Source organism: Apostichopus japonicus, chromosome 13 (assembly GCF_037975245.1).
Source record: "Apostichopus japonicus isolate 1M-3 chromosome 13, ASM3797524v1, whole genome shotgun sequence".
NCBI classification, from domain to species: Eukaryota; Metazoa; Echinodermata; class Holothuroidea; order Aspidochirotida; family Stichopodidae; genus Apostichopus; species Apostichopus japonicus.
Genome location: NC_092573.1, coordinates 4,146,139 through 4,167,177, shown reverse-complemented (window position 1 = coordinate 4,167,177; position 21,039 = coordinate 4,146,139). Strand labels below are relative to the sequence as shown.

Below are 21,039 nucleotides of genomic sequence, written 5' to 3'. Positions count from 1 at the left end.
CCACTCAAAGAAAGGTGAGGGAGGATGTAAAATTGTTGTAAGAAATGTCGCATTAGCAAAAGTTATCAATTTTCCCCAGAAAGTTGTCTTTTGGCTTTTGGATTCTTGAATATAAAATTACAGTTTATATTGGTGCGCACGAAGAAGAATTAAAAAAAAACACACCAAGGAACGTTGTATGCAAAATAGGAAAACTATACTAACCATATATACACAAGTAAAGCATGTAACTTACTATAGATCCAATTCGTCAGAAACCCTTCCCGAGCTGCAGGACCTTCATGCCATTTACTGGTGAATCTTTATCTTTAAATCCTAAGAGCGTCTTTCAAAAGTTTGCTGATTTAGTTGTTACCCCCTTCCCATTGATCATTAACAACTTTGTAATAAACAAATACAACATTAAAAAGAGATTTGGTTGAAGCCAGAAGAAGAGCGACCACTTGTGACGGATAACTTTCAAAGTATTACTGTCATTGAAACACTTCGAAAAGTACATCTCAAAATGTGGATCCCGAAAGCATTGAGGTAGGTTTACTTAGAGGCCCCATAGAAACGTATACTGTATGTGCCCGTTAGGGGGGAAGTATTCAGGAGATGATTATGTAACAACCTCTGGGAGTTGTCATTTGTACTCTACTATTTAAAGTTATAACATATAAGCAATATAAGAACGGTTTGGACATGTTCCTAAGTCGACGTCTATATTTTGAAAGTAAAATCGGGGATTAATTTTATTGAATAATGGCATTTAGTTTGCAAGGGTTGTAGAGCAAGGTATTACTGCCCGAATGCTTCAACAAAAATATGTTCGACGTGGTAAAAAGTCTGGTCAACAACACGCGATTGTCTGCAATTATTATTAACCAACTGTACGCATTATTATTAACCAACTGTACGCAATAATACATTTAGAATCGTATATAACTTTGTAAAACTTTACAGAAGTGGAAGCTCGTTTGCTGTTATATAATATCCGAGATCGTATCTTTGGCGGCAGAGAAGTTCCGATTTATTCTGACACCACCATCTATGCGAACATTAGCGCCACTATTTAATGCTAGTATAGTACTGCCCCCACCCCCCCCCTACACAAGTAAACGTTTGTCCATTGCACGAGTCCAATATAGCTTCTACGTGAGGAGGCAGCTTAAAGACACATATCTCATTGTTTCCGACAATGGATTTTGGAAGAGTATATAAGTCAGGTGGTGCATGGCCCCTAACTTTATCAAGGTTATATAACTTAGACATGTTGGGATATTGACCGTATAACAAGCTGGCAACAGCGCTCGTAATTATTTGCACGTGTTATAGCGGATTGGACACTTCCATAATGAGGTTACATATTTACGGAGCGATATATAGATATATAAAGTAAAAAATCATATTCTGTCACTCAGTCATATAAAATCAAGTCAGTTTTGTAATGACCTCAGTCACTCGCTCAGAGGACACATAGCAATTAAAGACTTGATTGGAACATGTAGTTAGAAGAGAACTCCATGATTTGAGCTAGTAAGGAAAAGGAACCTTCCCTATATATATTGCTTAGTCGATCACGTACAAAAGTTATTACGACTTGAATTTAAAATTGGATCTTCTTTACAAAATATCATTTATTGAGTTTCATTAGTTATACGACGGAAGCATGATATAATGATTATGCTGAAGGAGACAAATGACATGAGCAGTTATTCGGTACAGTTGTTCGTCACCCCATACGAAGCACAAAACAGGGAAAGGGCCATTTGGACGACGTTGAATATCTTTGGTGAAGTTGCCTGAAACATACTTCATTCATTCTTGCTAAAGCGATTGGTATGGATGGTATGGGTAGGAGTTTGCAGTTCAGTTCCATGTTGCTTGTTGTATGTAGCTTAATAATTAATATTTTTGACGGATTTGTAAAAATGAATGAAACAATCCACTAAGTTGCTAACAGTCGGTCGAAAAAGAGTAGTTGATATTAGAATTAGAATGGTAAGAGCATTCAAGATTTTCTATAAAGGTAAATATACTTGAAACCCAAGTATTGGAATTAGTTAAAGCAGGACGCTCATGCGATCAAAGGTCATATAAAAGGTCGACTCGAGGTTCGATTATTACAACCCTTACCGTCACAAACAACGTGGCTCTCCTAGTACTTTCACGGTAGTCATTTCTAAAGTTCTATTCCTTAATAAGTTAGATAAAAACATAACAAAATAGATGCAGAAACGAACTGGAAAAGTTCAAAGTTCAATTACTGAGTTGATTACCTCTGGCTATAAAGTGCCATTGCAAGAAAGATCATTTAGAAATCAGTATGATTTGATCTTATTCGCAAACGATATGCTGTGGCAGGCAATTTTTGAAGGTCGATATCGTGTTGCTGTAATTCAGAGAGCACCTTGACCGAAAACTATGCCATTCTTTGACTTTTCCGCAGGAATTCTTGACGAAAATGAAGGCCGTCTCACAAATTTTCCTGTTTCTGTGCTCGATGACATCTCCTGGGACTGTCATTAACTTTGAATGCAATGTTTAAAACAATCTGAGAAATTTAATTTAATGACAGAATGAGTACGAAACGCATTTACTCACTGTCGCTTCTGATTAAGGTTATTCGGGAGAACATGGCATCAAGTGCTATGTATTAATTACATCATGGGATTGTCATTCTCATACCGACATATAGGACGCTTTGGAACCGGGAGGAGATAAAGAAACAAGTTGAGATGTAGTCTCTGTATAAGGACTGGTTCGTTCGTGAGTTGAACAACAGTCACTTGATTTTGAACACCACACCATGTCTCATATAGCACGATCCCTGCCAGTCTTGATTTGCCAGACTTTTTTTTTACCTTCCTCTTCTATAGCAGGATAAACTTCGTTGCTCAATTTAGCAGGGAGTATAAATGACACATCACAAAACAGAAAATTATTTTCCAAGTGCGATTGATAGTTTCTCGGGGAGTTTGTCACTTTGACCTGACATAGATCTGGTTAGGGTAAAGACCCTTCATTAATATTACCAGAAAGAGGAGACGGCGTTTCGAATCTTGTCGGAACTAATGTCTTATAACGGATTCTTTTTGAAGTTGGAATTATTGTATATCAAATGGGAATATAATGGGGGTGGGGGGAGGTACAGAGAGTAAAGAAAAAAATCAAGGACTGCACTACAAAAGAAATGCATAAAATATATGTATACAAAGGGACTGAAGAGTGAAGCAAAAACATGCATTACTTGGTGGTAACAGGTTCACCGAATATAGTTCATTTTATGTCACCAAGAACGGCTCTGTAAACAAAATAGTTGCACAAATTTGAATACTGCATGCTGGAGCTATTTCTGAAATAAGTCAAAGCTTTAATGAAAATGATTAACACTTTTTGGTCACTTCTAGCAACTTGTTGTTACTGTTCCATAACTTAAAGGGATCTACGGCTAATTAATCAATCTTGTGGGATTTTGAATTCGTAATCAATTATCCCACTTAAGTAGAAGTTGTAGAACCATATCAAATGCCGTACGGTAGTCTTACTTAAGTAGTCAATGTAGAAAGAAGACATACCTGGCCGGGTTATTGCAAAGTTTCGCATCTTAGCCCACGCTCCTTACCCTATGGTTCCCCTTCCCTCAATTGAAAGTATTCAAACGGCAGCAACAATAATGAACCATTGCTGAGAGGGATAACAATATCCTGTGTAAGTAGCGCCATATATATATATATATATATATATATATATATATATATATATATATATATATATATATATATATATGTATATATATATGTATATATATATATATTATTAGAGAAAACCAGAGAAATAAGATATGACTCATAATTGACAAATAAGGAGTAAGTTTTAGAAAATATATTGGAATTTTCGGTCCCTGTCCCGGACCTTCGTCCCTGGGACCTTCGTCAGCAATATATATATATATATATATATATATATATATATATATATATATATATACTGTAGAGATCAAACATATACTGTTTATATATATATACTGTTTATACATATATCTATATAATTAAAATCTTAGTGAGATGAAAAATCCAGAACAGTGAAAAAACTTCCAGCCTCCACCGGGATTCGAACCTGGGCCTCCCGCTTTATACGCGGACACCCTAACCACTAGACTATGGACGCTGATTGTATGTCCAGAGGTTCGAAACCGGTAAGGAAGGTCCTGATTCCACTGTAGGCGTTTGTCACCTGTATCGAACAATACTAGTTTTGTTTTGGTGACATATTTGCCTTACTCTAGAGATCAAACATGTTGCTTAACCAACTCGAAATCATTTGTGATTCCTAAAGCCGGATCTGATACATGCCTATTTGTGTGAAATGTTGCAGTTACTGTACCCTTGTTCCATAAGGTATTTCAGCATGCTAAGTATCGATTATGAAAGTTAAAAGGAAGTATTGTGTTGATGCTATGTTTGAGTAGAAAATTTCCGAGTTTTACACCCTCGTTTCCTGAATCTCAGGAAAAGGTCAAGTTGATACATTCAGCAGACCACAACAGATTCTCAAATGTTACCGAAGTCGTGTATTTACAGATTCATAACAAGCGATAACATATCTAGGGTGTTCGTCTATATACTAAAATATATAGTACGAATTACATAGCTGATATGAAAATGATATGTAGTGTATGAGTGGGTGGGTGGGCTGTGATGCAAATCTGTGAATTATATCCAATTACCATTGATGATATAGATATATGAACAAACATTCGAGTCGTGTTTTGTATTATTAATATTTAGATATAACTCAAGGCCAAATGAAAACACAAAGAAAGGTGTTGTACGAACAAAACATGAAAGATAAACATGAAAGACAAAACAATAAAGAGATTGACGTTCCCCCTATTAAATATGATGTCTAACATTTACCACATTTCACTTGCAAAAACATTCCTTTATTGTATTACATTTAACTTTGACCTTATGGAAAACATTGATTGCATTGATAATATTAGCTTTACGTGACAAGTGAAGTAGTTATTCCGGTCTGTCCTCAATGTAATTCAGTCTTTACAGTAAACTCGTTTAGTGATCGGTTATTGATTTGCGCGAATTTGTGAATGTATCAATTGGCTGATTTTTTTTCACGAAAATATGCTCAACATGTAGAAGACTTGGCAAAAAGTTGGCAGATCATTAATAACCCTCAAACATATGTTGTACATACAGAGTTTTCATGCCATGACTTGACTGTTGCCGTACATAGTATTAAGGGTTTCGTGGGTTGCAACTTGTAGCCTAACCTTGTGAAGGCACCAGTTACTGAGTGTAGGTTAGTTTCCTATATATATATATATATATATATATATATATATATATATATATATATATATCCAATATATATATCCAATATATATATATATATATATATATATATATATATATATATATATATATAGCTCTTTTCATTAGAACAAGTTATAATTAAACATGTGTATGTGTGCATTTAATTTGTGTAACATATTCCTCAAAGTATTTCATGTTTCGGAGTTGTCGGGGTCTAATATTAATCGAATTACATCACCTTCTGGTGATGTTCTAGAATCGCTAACTTCCATACCGGTGGTCAGCACAAAAGCTTTGCACGGTGATAAGTGTAACTTGTACAACATGGCAGTTGATTCCTCAGGAATCAGAAGTGAGAATGAATTTTAAAATCTATCTTTATAGTACCGTATATCACCCAGAGACCTCTCCTCAAGGACAAACCTAACTAAAGACATGTATTATTTGAAATCATGATATTATCTTGCTTGTGTGTGTATACAGACAATTTCAGTATCTGATTACACATATACCACTGTATTACACTAACCATATCCGTGCATTTTTATATATACTTGTATCGTACAAGGTTTTAGCCTGCTCCTTGAAATAATACGTTGACAAAATGTAAATTACGTTCGCCATGAGACGTTTACAGCGTGGGGGTAGATGTCAAAACTGGCTCTGTGGTAATTTCATCGAAGGGTGAGATAGCGTGATCTTTAGCGGTTAAGGTCAACACAAGCAAACAGTCCCTATAGGCTAGTGACATGATTATCGCTTGCCCTTTAGTGGTTTATCTCGAGATCGCTTACGCTGTTCTTGCATTTACTTTCCCTATTGCTCGTTATCCCCTGCGAGACACAGAGAGAGAAACCTCTTCCAGTTCAAGATGGTTTATTTAAGCGCGGAACCTTTGCTCGACATTTTTATCCCAAAAGAGCAAAGTTCAAGATGATGATTGTCAGCTTGAAGTATTTATCGATAACAAAGGCGGGAGACAGAATTGATTGAAAAATCAGATGCGAATGACTTCGAGTGTAGCAACCAGCAAAGAAAGAAATGAATGAATGGTTCTTGGAAGGGGTTACTGGCAAAGATTGAGATTATGGGCAGTGGAACAGCATATCCGCCAGTGATTTAGTATATATTGTTGATATACCAGTGATCGCTGCAACAAATCTAGCGGAAATCCAACAAAGACGTGCGAAGTAGCTTCGGAAACAAGAAATATTTCCACATCATTAATGCTTTATGTATATGAATATGTACACTAAAGGTTCACGTTCTCTACATCATCTTGTTGTTTCTATCTCTCGGTATTGGCAAGCATTTGTGTAGGTGATATTGTAACTTTGATGAAGTTACGCAAAATGTCGTATAATTCGAAGGGAAATTACGGCGTTATTTTAAGTATCCACGATTCCCATGTAAAAGGGTTTTCAGAGTTTGGCCTCAAATGAGATTTGACCTCACAAGCAACAGGATTCTTGTACTCAATTTGGCAAATCCATGTACCATGTATGAAGAGTATCCATGATTTCTACCATGAGAAATCATGTATTAAAGGTTTCAAGCCTCGACAAATATATTTTAAATGTACTCGCTATTTGGCGACCGTGACTAAAAATCTACTCGCCAAAACGCAAAATTCACTCGCCACTATGACTGCTGTTCAAGTCTCCATATTACAGATCTGCAACATCATACTTTCTGTGAACACAGGTCAGGCGCTTTGGCATATACATAATGCTATGTAATTGCACATTGGAAAATATGTTTCTGTGCAGTATGAAATTTAAACTTTTTTCCACCAAAAGTAAGTGATCCACAAAGTAAATACATGTCGCAGAGTCGTAAATAAACAACAAGGCCTACTGTATAGTCTCAAACAATCAAAAATAAAACGTCTGCCCCCCCCCCCCAAAAAAAAGCCCCCGAGAAGATAGCTTGGCTTCTGTGACGTGAGGGCTCCTCTAGGCATATACTATACAGTGGCTAGGTGTGCGCGAGCCTTAAGCCTATATAGTACCTCACTGCTACTTTGAACCACTTGCGACTTCATACATTTTCCCAAATATTTATTTTGTCTTTTAGCTGCAGATTGGAGCGCGAAAAATATCGCTATTCCTCTATTACACTGTCTAATTCAAAGCGATCTTTTACGCAATGAAAATCCAAGGTTGAAAGAGCATCTATCTGGAACAAGCGAACCTTCTAACACAGTTAATTCGCATTGAGATTGGTCATTGGCAAAAATTTAACTAGCGACAGTTATGTATCGTAAACGGCGCATTGTCATTTCCCCCAACTAACTACATTCAAACCTGAAGATTTCATTTGGCACTGAATCTCGACAATTGCGACACACGACGGAAATCGTTAACAACAGAAGCAAAGATTTAATACAGGTCTGTGATTTAAAAGGGTATCGTTCATTCCAATGAACGTTGTATGTACGAACAGCACACCTGTTAATGCAACGACGTATGCACTTAGCGACATAGTTCACCCAACGGAGTTTTGATTCGACTTTCTGTGGTACTATCTACGGATACCCATACCCAATTGTCAACAACCTCTCCTATTGTTATGATGAGGCGTAACGCACATGTTATCTAATAGGCTGGTCGGTTGGAGATACGGTCGATTATGAAACAACGTTTCCACAGTTTGACCTCTGGTGACTCCAAATGACCTTTGATCTCCTCCTAAAACAATAGGCTTCTTGAACTAAATGTGGTACTCCTACACACGAAATATGAGATGAGTCTAGGCTTCCTTTCTTGAGCTATCGTGTTTACAAGGTTCTCGCAATATGACCCCAAATGACCTTTGATCTTCTATAGAAACAATAAGCCTCTTCTACTCATTGTGGTACTCCTACACACGAAATATTAGATGAGTCCAGACTTCCCTTCTTGAGATATCTTGTTTACAAGCAAGGCATCACACACACGCACATACACGCACTCATCCGCCTGCATGACTACATAGGTTTACGATTATCATCGAGACCAAAATGGGTTAGCTATAGTCCATGTCAAAACACTCTCGTGGAGAAATAGCCATATTAGGTTGGACAAGGAAACTTAATCTTTACGTGTTTTTGTAGAGAAATAAATAAACCATAATAGTACCTCACAGTTTTGATGGAACTATAAAATTGCTGTATACACATTCACAATGGGTTGTATTTAATTGATGTAAGTTTTGTGCTAATGATACATAACACCGTACAGTTCAGTTTTTCCTTAAACGTGATTTCTTGTGTATATCTTGCTTTGCTCTGGGACTTTCGGAATATTACCAATATGAAGGTATTCTTCATTCACGTTTTCTTGTTTAAGTTGACCAAAACGTTGACATGATTACCATGAAATGTTTGTTCCCTTTGTTTCAGCCGTCCAAAGGGGTCGCATGCCACCAACCCAGCCCGGGCCAGGACAATACCTGGATGGCCGCTTCGAGGGACATTCCTTTCTTTCCGGATACATTTCTCTACTACTCAGAGCTGAACCTTACCCGACGTCCAGATACGCTCAATGTATGCAAACCAATAGCGTTATGGGTATTGACAATATCTGTGAACTAGCAGCTCGTCTTCTCTTTAGTGCAGTGGAATGGGCGAGAAATATTCCATTCTTCCCTGACCTACAGGTGACGGACCAGGTGGCTCTCTTGAGAATGTGCTGGAGCGAACTTTTTGTCTTAAATGCTAGCCAGTGCTCGATGCCACTACACGTGGCTCCTCTTCTTGCAGCATCTGGACTCCACGCCAGTCCTATGTCGGCTGAACGTGTTGTTGCGTTTATGGACCACATACGGATATTCCAAGAGCAAGTAGAGAAATTAAAGGCTCTTCACGTCGATTCGGCAGAGTACACATGTCTGAAAGCAATCGTTTTATTCACATCAGGTAAGCCATTCAGTACATCAGCTATACTGCATTAGCTAATAGTTGTGGTTTTATTAACAAACTTTCTTTTGACGGTGGATGATGATGATGAAAAGGAAGTCGCCACATAAAGTGATTCCAGTAGTTGGGAATCCCCCTGCTTGTCCATTCTCAATTCAAAGGAAGTCGGCAGGTTGCAAACCTGCCTTTAAAATATAGGGGACAGTAAGGGAAATTGTCATTCCGACATTTCCATTAATAGAATAGTCGTAGTATTCTAAAGAACTGGGTTGATTTATTTGCCTCTCCACTGTTCTAAGAACACTGACCATAGCTGGTGTGTTCCAGCTCAAATCCGTATCATATTTTGTTTGAAGGACGGCGAGAACGGACTTGACACTTATTCAGGTTAAATCTAGGAGGCACATTTTGTTAAACTAGCTTGAAAACTGCAATCATTAAAGCTCGATGTAATTCAAACTTTCCATCCATTTTCTCTTCTCGAGTTCTCATACAGACGTAGGAAACATAATGTATCTATCTGTTGCTGTTAGCAACTGCCCGTAGATTTGCCGTTAGGAATATATTCTGCACCGCAAAATTCAAGCGCCTGAAACGGTAACCTATTCATCCGAAAATGATGGATGGCCCGCCAAACTGGCAATAAAGCCCAACCTTCGGCTTTTAGTTGCCCTCGTTAACCTGAAAGATCGCACAGTTTATGACATTACACAGGAGATCAAGGTTGTTATTGCCTTGCCATGCTGTCGAGCACAGCAATGAACTTACTGGCACTGCACGTTCGAACGATTATTGTATTCAACAAGGGATTTGCATTCTATAAGTCATGAACCACTCTCATCAAGCGACATAACAATTAAAAAAATACATGCCATACGAACGAGTCCACGCCGAGCTTCGATAACATGAAGACGACATCATCGTTTGAAGAATACTAGCAACATAGGACATTGGAAGTGAGAAGGCGCTAGTATCAGAGGCGATATGCGAGTAAACTCAATTTAATAAGCTGTTTAGTCTGGCCTGGATTCCCGGGGTACAAACATGTGACACTAACTTTGACCTTTGCGGCTGGGTGACAGCCTCAGGTTACTGGCCATATTTCATGTTAGCTGGCGTCTGTGCTCTAGAGACAGGAACGTGCAGCGTCGTTGTAGTTTGGATGTTAGTCCAAAGTTAGTAGATTTCATTGCGACTTGTTATCGAGTACAGAAATAACATATTGGCTACTGTTAACTCCAAACTAACGGTTCCAAGGTATTCGTTCGCTCTTTGACCCTGCACCTGTAGCGAAAAGTGTAAACAGAATAATGTGCATAACTAGAGTAATTTCAGACAAGTTTCTGCTCGAGAAAATTTTCCCTCTAAATACAGAAAGGAATTCATCAAATGTATGATATATAATAATTTAAAAGCAAGAGTTACGGACCTGTACTTTATTTTTGTGAAATTTAGATTAAAGCCATTCATACGTCACGATGACGCACAGTTTAAGTACAAGCTATGGACTCATGTAAATTATATATGTTAGAAAATGGTAAGGTGTAAAAAGAGCGAACTTTTTCAATCTTGACACAAGTTGATCTTGTGTCTTTTAATTCAGACTTATATAAACATTACTCACCTATACCACGACGACTTGCTTGCACTCTTCCCGCTTTTGTCTCCAATAATCAAAATTTAATGACAAGTTTACTTTCTTTGTTACTTGCTCTATTGTATATTTCAGAACAAATTACACCACCTTGAACCTTTCTTTACGTTCGCCCTAAATTTTTTCCGTACTAACTCATTTAGTGCGCCTCGTGCCTTTATAACAAACATAAGATCAAATGAAAAAACCACGAGGTCGGAAAATGAATGATAATTTTACACGAGATATAACATGACAATGTGGACACACTTCTCTCGTCATCAATTTCGCTCATCAAGGTGATTGCATTATCGAATTAGTATGTAAAATGGTGGCAATAATTGTGATTGAAGTTGCCAAGATAAGAATAATTCAATTTTTGTTCGTCCATGGCCTTTCTTACTTGCATCATGTATGTCTTAGATGTGTAATGTTTATTATAGGGTCGATCTTTTTGTGACACTCGTGGCGCAAAGGTTCCTCCTCTCTGAACACACATAACATATTGCTCAAATTCAAGGTTAAATTGCGTTGTTGTTATCCAGTTTAGTAGTCAAAAAGGTCATTTCAACTACAGATGGAATTGTTTGAATGATTGATGGAACTGAATATTGGTCGTGTTGCAAGAAGCCATTATGACTTACTTGTTTTAGAACAGATGCCAATTTGAGTTTTGTATAAATTTCTATTATACGTTCTAAATCTGAATTAGTAAAAGGATAAAATATTCCAATACTCCAAATATAATTTTTCATTTCGTTTGGCATCTGTAATGAGTGTTGTGCAAGGCATAAGTTTCTCGTAAACCGAAAGTCAAGCGAAATTCAAGTTATTGAGTATATAACCATTACGATGTAACAAATTTCCAGAACTCCCTATAAAATACTTCTATCAACTACTCCCTCCTTCTTAGCTTATCAACTGCACAAATGTCTTTTCTTTTTCAGATGCATGTGGCCTTTCAGACGCGGGTCACATTGAATCTCTACAGGAGAAGTCGCAGTGTGCGCTAGAAGAATACGTCCGAAGTCAGTACCCCAATCAACCTAACCGATTTGGCAAGCTACTGTTACGGCTACCGTCTCTACGGACTGTATCCGCTTCCGTCATTGAACAATTGTTTTTTGTAAGGCTTGTTGGCAAAACACCTATCGAGACACTCATTCGGGATATGCTTCTCTCGGGTAGTTCGTTCAATTGGCCATACGTTGCCATGCAATGAAGACTTGGCCGCAGTTACAAGTCCGGCGAACAACTCCGGCGTTTATGCAATCCGACGGCCATATAGACGTTTGCTTGCTGCTCTTTTGAACCGAGCAGAGAAAGTGCACGAGTCCCGACGCAGAGCCGGAATGAATTCCGACGATTACTCAGTTTAGCGCGACTTGTACAACAAACAGAGTTGAGTAACGTACAGTACGACTATATAGCTGTCGCTAAATGGTAAGTGAATCACTTGTGGACCAAGACAGATGCAGTGTCCTGTCCGAAGCTGCCCTGGTCGATAGAGCTGTCGGACGGACGAGCCATGGCTGCTGTCAACAAGTTTTTAAATCTCTCATCACAGCCAATATCCCTTTTTTTCGGGATTGTGTTTCTAATTCCCTTGCGTCGAATTCGTCGGAGACACTATTAAATGCAATCCCTTGCCAATTCAATATCTATTAACCAATAATATTCATCTATTTCTATTCGAAATTAATCAGTTTTGTGAAGAAAACCGTGTCTCAATAGTAATATAGGTTCACTTCCGCGTCGGCACATATTCAAGTTGTAGTAGTCTGTATGACAGATAAGATTTGAACTTTATAGAAGGCACAATTAACTCTTTTCCTTTTAGTCGCCAAAATTGTATACTTTTTTTTTCCATCCGGACTGTACCATCGAATAGAAAAGCAGCTGATAACAAGTCTGTAAGATATTCAGACTTATTAAAAAGAAATAGTTAGTCGTACATTTGTTCCTTTTATGTTCCAAACGTTTTCCTTACTTTTATGCTGAAATATAACCTGAAATATCCGAGACAACAGGAAATAGTACTCCACCCGCCAAATCGTTATTATTAAATCATTTTAACTTGCCAACTCCCTTGAACACAACAAATCCTTGTTCTTTTATCAGATTAATACATCAGAAGACTTCAGATACTTGAAATGATTTTATGGTCATGTGTCAAATATTGATCTAGCAAATCTCAGGACATTTGATTTTAAGTTCATTGTCGGATATCCGTATCACTATTTAAGAATCACTCCTGAAATATTTACCACAATTGCACATTTTTTGTATCTATACTGTTTGGACTATAACGTTACTTTTTTACAGTTTTTAGAAATGTAAAAGAAATCTGCACTACCTTGCCAGTTTGTGTTTTTTCGTCAGTACTTCTTCTTTATGATAAAACTCTTCCTGCACATGAAGATCACGTGTTAATGTTTCTTTGTCTAAAAAGTGACTTCATGTCTTAATGTACCACTGTAGATCACATCTCATTGGCGCATGCTGCAAAACTTTTTTTTGTCATGTTGTAGTTAAAGACACACTTCTACGGTTCTACCTATAGCTCAGAAATAATTTATATACATGTGCGCGCGTAATCATGTTAAGTGAATGATGCTGTGTGCGTTGCATATATATGATATATATATAAATATATATATATATATATAAATGATTTACTCTACACTAAGAAATATAATATATGTGTATATAGGATATGTGTTTATATAAACATGTACATACGAGAAAAAAAGACATATCTTTCATATCTTTGTATGTTCATATATATACGTTCATGCTTTTATTACCAATTTTAATGGCTAGAAGTTATCGCGTAAATCACTAAAATAAACATCGTCACTTCTCGGCTGCTGAATTCTCCAACGCATTAAATCATCGGGAATACTAATATGGTGGAGTACTTACAGTAAAGAATCATGTTTATGTACGTAATTTCCATTAACTCAAGAAAAGATTATTTCTAGTAAATTCGACAAGATCCATTCCCCTTGGATAATCCGATATATAGTAACATCGCAAAGCCAGCGTGTCTTGTAAAGCGTCGTTCGAGGGTAATATGGTCCAACTGTAACTTATATTAGCTTATTTCTCGTACAGTAAAGAAATCATCCAAAGTTAACAAATGGTCGTTTAAGATTTTAATCAAAGTATATCTGGATACAGCTGAAAATATTAATTCCTATGTTAGAGAGATGATTCTACGCGCGACATGGCGTTTTTCGCGATGAATAATTATACAGAATCCCTCAAAACGGTTACTTGTTCTTGTCTTTTGCATTGGAAATGTACATTTTTACGATATAGATGCAGACAGGACTTTCTTTTCTTTCTAAAAGCATGAATGGTACTGCAATGGCATAGAGTGATGATGATAATGATGATAATGATGATGATGCATTTGCGATATCTGGATGCGACGATATACTTGTTTTTTTTACCGTTGCTGTCTGACAGATTCGAGTTGTTGACCTATACTTTTATTTTTCATGCCTGCATGTGCGCTTGCCATTTAGAGCGAATCTGTGTCGCGTTAAAAACAGCAAACACATGAAAAGACAATGTACACAATACCGGTACGCAAATTGTATGTCTATACGCCGTTGCATGGGGAAAGGATGCACCGTATAGCTCTGGAAGTATCATTGAGAGTACCTAGTATAATAATCAATTATTGATAAAACATTTTTTTTTCATATTTCTTTTGATTGCTACAATTATTGTCTTGACGTTTTACTGTTCTCAATTTCTTCTTTATTTGATGTGTAGAAATAATGTTTGCATGCGCCTATCGTATACTGAAGTCATTCCGGTTTTTTTTCCTTTTTATTATTATTATGATTATTAATATTCTTCCTCTCTACTAACGTCAAATGGAATGTATGATTATTGTTTATTCTTGCCTCTTTTTGTGATTAAGAATTTGTTATTACAACTCACATTTTTTTCTTCGAATTTCGAATTCTCTTTAGTCGTTGACATATTCAGTAATGGAGTACGAGATCTAGTTTGAAATGCTTCATAGATCTGAAATACTTCTAATAATAGGAGTCGTAGGAGTTAAAATAATATTATCTTGTTTCCTTCGTGTTTTTGTACTAAGCAACCTACTTGTATACATCAAGTAATATAAGAATGTCTTCTTGTGTGTAATCAACAACAAAAAATCAATATAAATAGCGTGAGATATTGTAATACCTACGAGTCGCAACACATAAACATTCATGTAATTAAAACAACATTTGTGGTCAACGAAGCCAGCGGCATCGATGTTGAAATTGCAAAATAAAAACACAAACTATTGTGTGATAGCAATACTAAATGTCACTGTGAAAGGTATACAACAGGTCACAACGTGCTGCCCTTTTTGATTTATAAATGCGTTTTAATACAACGAAGTCACTACAAATTGAACGTACAAAGAGTTTACCGTCGAATGTGAAACAACTTTATTTTTAAATACATATTTTATAGTACATTTCGACCTTCATCACACCTTTATCAACACGTCATTGTGTCACTTATACTATGGTACTAGAACAAATTAAAGTCCTACCGTCAGCACTTAAATATTACAAGTAAGAACAGCAAATTGAAGTTAAAGAATCGAAATTGTCTGTTTCAAACAATTTAGTAATTGCATATGCAAAGCTGTAGTTGTGTATCATTCCGTTGTAACAATTACATGGCAGTAGCAGTCCTATATCCGAATCTATGTAAAACATCGCACAAAAACATTGCTATGAATGTATAAGATGTATTTTGCATAATGAAAAAACGGTATTTTGCACACAAACAAAACCTGCCTGTTAGAGCTTTAGTACCACCGAGTAGTGAAAAGCCTACACATGATACGTTAGCCAAGTGAAATCTTTACTCGGCCATGTTGGTAAGCAATTATATGTTGAGGTAGCCTATACACAGATATGACAGTTAATCATAATCAGGTGGTAATAAACATGTTAGGCGTCATCGTTATCAATCGTCTTGTGTACGTTGTCATGCAATAACTCTCGTTTTTAAGGGTAATGAATAATCACAAGGTTAAAGGGGAAAAATACTATTGTTCTTCTCCATGTACAGAGAATTCTGCAGCTGATTTTGTACCAGAAATAAAACATTGCCAAACCTTTCTAATGATTCTTGAGTGTGATAAGTACTATACGGTACTGTGTTTGAGTAAATCCACTTTGTTAACACTGTTAACTGACAACTACTAATTTTTGTTAATTAAGGCAATTAGTAGAAACGACTTCTTTTCTATCAGCATTCAAGCATGTTATACAGTGCAACAATCCGTTAAGCTGATTTATTGTTCTACATGCATAGACCACGGATTCGGAGAACCGAACTGAACAATTGTTTGCTGAACTGAATTTATTGTTTCATTTTTCATTATATTTGACCTTTTCACTCTGATATGAAATTCGCTCAACCTATCCAATCATGTCCAATAGTTAAAAGTTAAGTTGACCATTCACATTCTCGTGAAACCCAGAGTCAATTGTTACTTTTGCTTCTTTTCGTGTAACAATAACCTTGCCGTCTGAAGACAACTATGATCCAATAAAGCAAATCATATTGTGCTAGATTATCAGAGATGAATAATTAATTTGCTTCATAGTTGATGATGCTGTGTTCGATCATATTTGAAACTGTAAACGGAAACTTTTTCATGTTGTAAGTCTTGCGCCATATTATAAATAATCATCACAGAACTGTGTTGCACTTTGGTAAGCAGTAGCAGAGCCTATAACCCCCCCCCCCCATACCCTACTTCAGCAGGGTTCCGGGGGAGTTCAGATAGATAGCTGGCGGAACTGTGACAGCAGTTACAGACATCTATCTGATAGAATATAGTCCGAGGTAACTGCTCCATGACTTTATATATATATTATATATTTATTTCAACATACAGATATTTAAGATCAAGAGAACAGGGAGGTAAAGCTAGGGGTAAATACCAACTAATTGTACTTATTGGGTGAGGAAATTACTTCACGGTGTTCTCATATAGGCAAAGCATACGGTTATAGAATAATGAAACTAGCAGATTCGGTAAAAAAAAAGTTAACACGATTTTGGGAGTGAAGAGGCATGGTGTAGATACGTATTATTTCCAATCCTAGTATACGTTGTTGTTCAAAGCTAGCGGATACATGAACTTAAAATTCAAGTCGCTTCGAAATGTTACTTATAGACTTATGTGTTATAATAGTAGAATTTACTTTCTAGTTGATATATTGCTGAATATGTTCTTTTAAATAAAATTAGTGTGCCGAGCTTTGTCGTACGATGAAAGTTGCTTTTCTCATCATAACCTTCAAAATATTTACCCGTATATACAGCAGCTGTCGCAGGATATTCCATTATATGTAACACGCATGATTTTAATTTCTGCTACTGTCCACATTTATTCACACCATAATGTGACTTTTTTAAGTAGTTTTTGTACGTTAAAACTTGTATGACAAGTAGAGTACAGTGTGTACGTTAACTCATTTGTACTTTAACCAAAAATATGAAACTGTACTCGTGCATTGCATTCGATTTTGTGCGATGTTTGTAAAGTGTCCTAGACACGGAAACGTCAAGACTCTTAATAAATAAACAGACATTTTCATGTCAACCAAATATCGAAGTGTCTCTGACTTCTCTTCTTTTGGCCCAGAAGTAATGTTGTTGAACGAAAGTGGTGTCAACGAACCTAGCATTGCAAACTTACTTGAACGCAGGTAAAGGTCATATAGACTCATAGTGTCACACTGTTGTTTGTACATATTTTGAGATGATTATATGTTTACGTAGATGGGTATTGCGACTAACGTATGTTTATGTACAACATTTTAGGTCTAGTGTTACCGGAGTACCTCGGACACCACAGTATGAACAAATCCCTTTGTACGATACAAGAGAATGGCTTGTGCTCTTAAACGAGTGACAATTGTAAAAACGCATCAGTAAACAGTGTCCTCGATAAACTGAAGAAATTGATTTTGGTAAATATTTACTGTTCATTTAAGGTAAGCATAGATCAAAATGCTAAATCGTTTCGTAAGGGGGTCAAAGATTATTGAAGATTCTCATGATGGCCACTTTGTAACAAACGGGTTTCGTATGAAGGAGATCCTATAAACAAAGCCTAAGTACGATATCTCATGTGTGAACCTCGAATATAGCATATCAATCTCTGGAATCGTGTAGATGATAGATACTCTTGCCATGGTTCATTTTATGATATTTTTTTAGTTTTCATGAGAATCATAACCCTCGCAATCATGGCATTCTTGAGAATCTCTTAATACGAAGATACCGCATGTTGTAAAGATGTACCAGATTGTTTTGCTGGAGGTCATTGTTCATATGAGGTGCTAAAGGTCAAATTCTGAAATGTTTGTAAACACAGCAGTTCTGGTAGGATGTGTGTCTCGTATGTAGTATGTTATGATGATGATGGACCATATTGTTCACACTGGCGGTCAACGATCAATTTAGATCATCAGAGCTAAAAGCGAAAACGTTGTACACACGAAATCTCAAGAAGGTGACCTTGGATGCATCTCATTTGCTATTTGGCTGTCACATACTTTGTAGATGAACCCTAATGTTGTATTGGAGGTAAATGGTCATCAAAGATGAAAGTGTGGAAACCTTGTATCCATGATTCCTCATAAGAGAACCTTTAAATATCAGATTCCTAAAACATGCAGCTCATTTCTTCATCGAACCCTCAAAGCATTTTGCATTAGAAACAGTAAATGTCCACAGAATGTAAAACGAAACATCTATAATGTATAACTATCGTAACAAACTTTTCCCAGAGGCAATGTATGAAGTTCGCTTCTTACAAAGCATTGTGTTCAGTTAGTGTTGATATAACACAGTGTGACGGTGACATCGTAGTAATTAATGATCACAGTTGTAGTATTTCTCTTGAAAGGGCGATTCCCGTACGTTGGTGTACTAGGATTTAGTTGACAGCTACATCAGTAATTTTCAGAACCAGGCCGCATACTGTTATACCAATTCTTGATGGCCTTTGTGATCTCGAAATGTTGAATTATACCCACAATCAAAGTTAGGATGATTCTGGGTTTGACAGTGCTGTAGGTTAAGCGACTGAATGGTTTCATAATACACCATAACTAATCAGTATGTAACTTTGGCGTGATATTGTTCATGGATACGATCAAGCGACATCGGGGCTTTTAACCTTTTATGTTGGTTCCTTGCCAAAAGCAAAAGCATCTTTGGGGTGGGTATACGTGCGTTAGCGACGCTCTGGCTTGTAAACACGATGACTCACCAAGTTTAGCTTGCAACGAATTTCAAACTTAAAATGTAAACCATCCTTAGTACTTGTGTGGTTGAGCGAGGTCAAAGGTCATTCATGTCACCAGCGGCCGAAGTATGAAACCCTGTAAACAGTTTGACTGAAGATCTGTGGCATTGGTGAGTGTCAAAGTTCGTGGTACGTGTCCATTACTTAGTACTGCTCTAGCACTCTTTTGAATTGTTTTGTTTTGTTTAGGAGTTTTTGTTAGAGGTCAAAGGTGAAATGAGGCAAAATCTGAATACCTTGTTAAAATGCTAAGTCAATCATTCTGGCTTGATGATTCTCATACTTGGTATGTAGATACCTCTTATTAAGTTATTGGGAAGATCAATGGTCAACAGATGTCAACTCTAAACTTCTTGCAAAAATTGATGACTCCAAAAGTGAAACTCCGATAAACTTCATATATGCTATTTATATCGACCTTAGTAAGTACAAATAAGCACATATTGCTCTTTTAAGAGGGCAAAAATCACTTCCGATACATAAAGGTTAATGTCTGAAAACCTTGTAAACGTGATTACTCCAAATGAGAAGCTTTGATGTACCTCACACTTGGTATGTGGATTAATTTTTGTAACTACAAGAAGCATTATGGTCTCTAGAGGTCAAAAGTCACTTGATATCACAGAGATCAAAGGCTAAAAATACAAACTCGTGGTATGTATACCCACCTTTCTGAGTACACGAATGCTACTGTTTTCTGTGGATGACATAGGTCATTTGCGGCCAACAGAAGTCAAGGTACAAATATAATTGAAACATGGTACCTTCAAAAGGAAAGTATGGATGAACTTGATGTGTAAGTCCACATGACTTCAAACCTCTTGCTGATAATCAACATCGGTTAAAACTTGAGGTAAATGTTGAGCTTTGGTGAGTATAATATAGTGTGACGATGCTCCACCATGAGTTGTCGGTTGCTTCCCTTGCGTTTGGTGAACATACTCGGGTAAACTACAATTTAGCTCAGTTTGTAAAGGGCCACGATTTAGGTATAAAAAGGATCATGTTTCAGAGAGTTGATAATCTTGTGTGAGGTACTTAAAACCCACTTGATTATTGTCAGTTGTCACTCTCTGAGCATCTAGGGGTCAACAGGTTAACATAAAATAGCACACCACTGGCCTTTTATAAAATATGGTTTTTTGGGGGTAAGTGTTTTATTACTCCTTGCCGAAGGCAGAAGGAATCTATGCGATATAGCTTTTGGATTGTTGTTGGTATTGGTCAAATGTCATTTGAGGTCACGACGGGTCAAAGTCTGAAAATATTGTTCACACAATATCTCACGAAAGAGAAGTTGCAGGAAGTTCAAATTTGGTGTGTAACCTGCCGTTGGTGAGTAGACGATCTGTATTGTTTTTCATGAATGTCAAAGGTCATTAGAGGTCAACAGATGGAAAGAGTGTGAAAATCTTGAAGACATGATATCTCAAGGAAGGTCGCTTTGTAGTTCTTATATTTGGCATTTGGATTTCCTGTAATTAGTGCAGCGAACCATATTGTTGGTAGAGGTCAAAGGTCATTTAGGATGTGCAAATATCAAAAGTGTTATATCTCCAGAACCACAACATGAAAGAAGCTCATATATGTATCACATTGTAGCATTGTGCATTATATAGTTAGTACACAATTTGATGTAGGTCAGAGTTCATTTAAGGTCATAAGGTGTTAACTCTTGAACACTGTAAATACGATATTTCCAGATAGAAAACTGTTTTTTTTTTTTTTGGTGGAGGGAATAGGTCATTTGGGTTCAGCAAAAGGTTACACTCTGGAAATGTTAATGATGACATGATAAGATAGCCAGTTTCATCAGATGTCATATTGGCAT

General features: G+C 36.8%; 1 protein-coding gene across 7 annotated transcripts in view; it reads left to right on the top strand.

Moving 5' to 3' along the window:
* The window catches only part of LOC139979246 (nuclear receptor subfamily 2 group F member 1-B-like), a 43,840-nt gene extending 26,338 nt beyond the window's left edge, over positions 1–17,502 (top strand). For all 7 annotated transcript variants that reach the window (XM_071990018.1, XM_071990024.1, XM_071990019.1 and 4 more), the window contains 2 exons: positions 8,701–9,216; positions 11,797–17,502. In XM_071990018.1, coding sequence (XP_071846119.1) covers positions 8,701–9,216; positions 11,797–12,071 — 791 coding nt within the window. In that variant the 3' untranslated portion in view covers positions 12,072–17,502. The remainder of the gene's footprint in view (positions 1–8,700; positions 9,217–11,796) is intronic.
* The last annotated feature ends 3,537 nt before the right edge of the window (positions 17,503–21,039 follow it).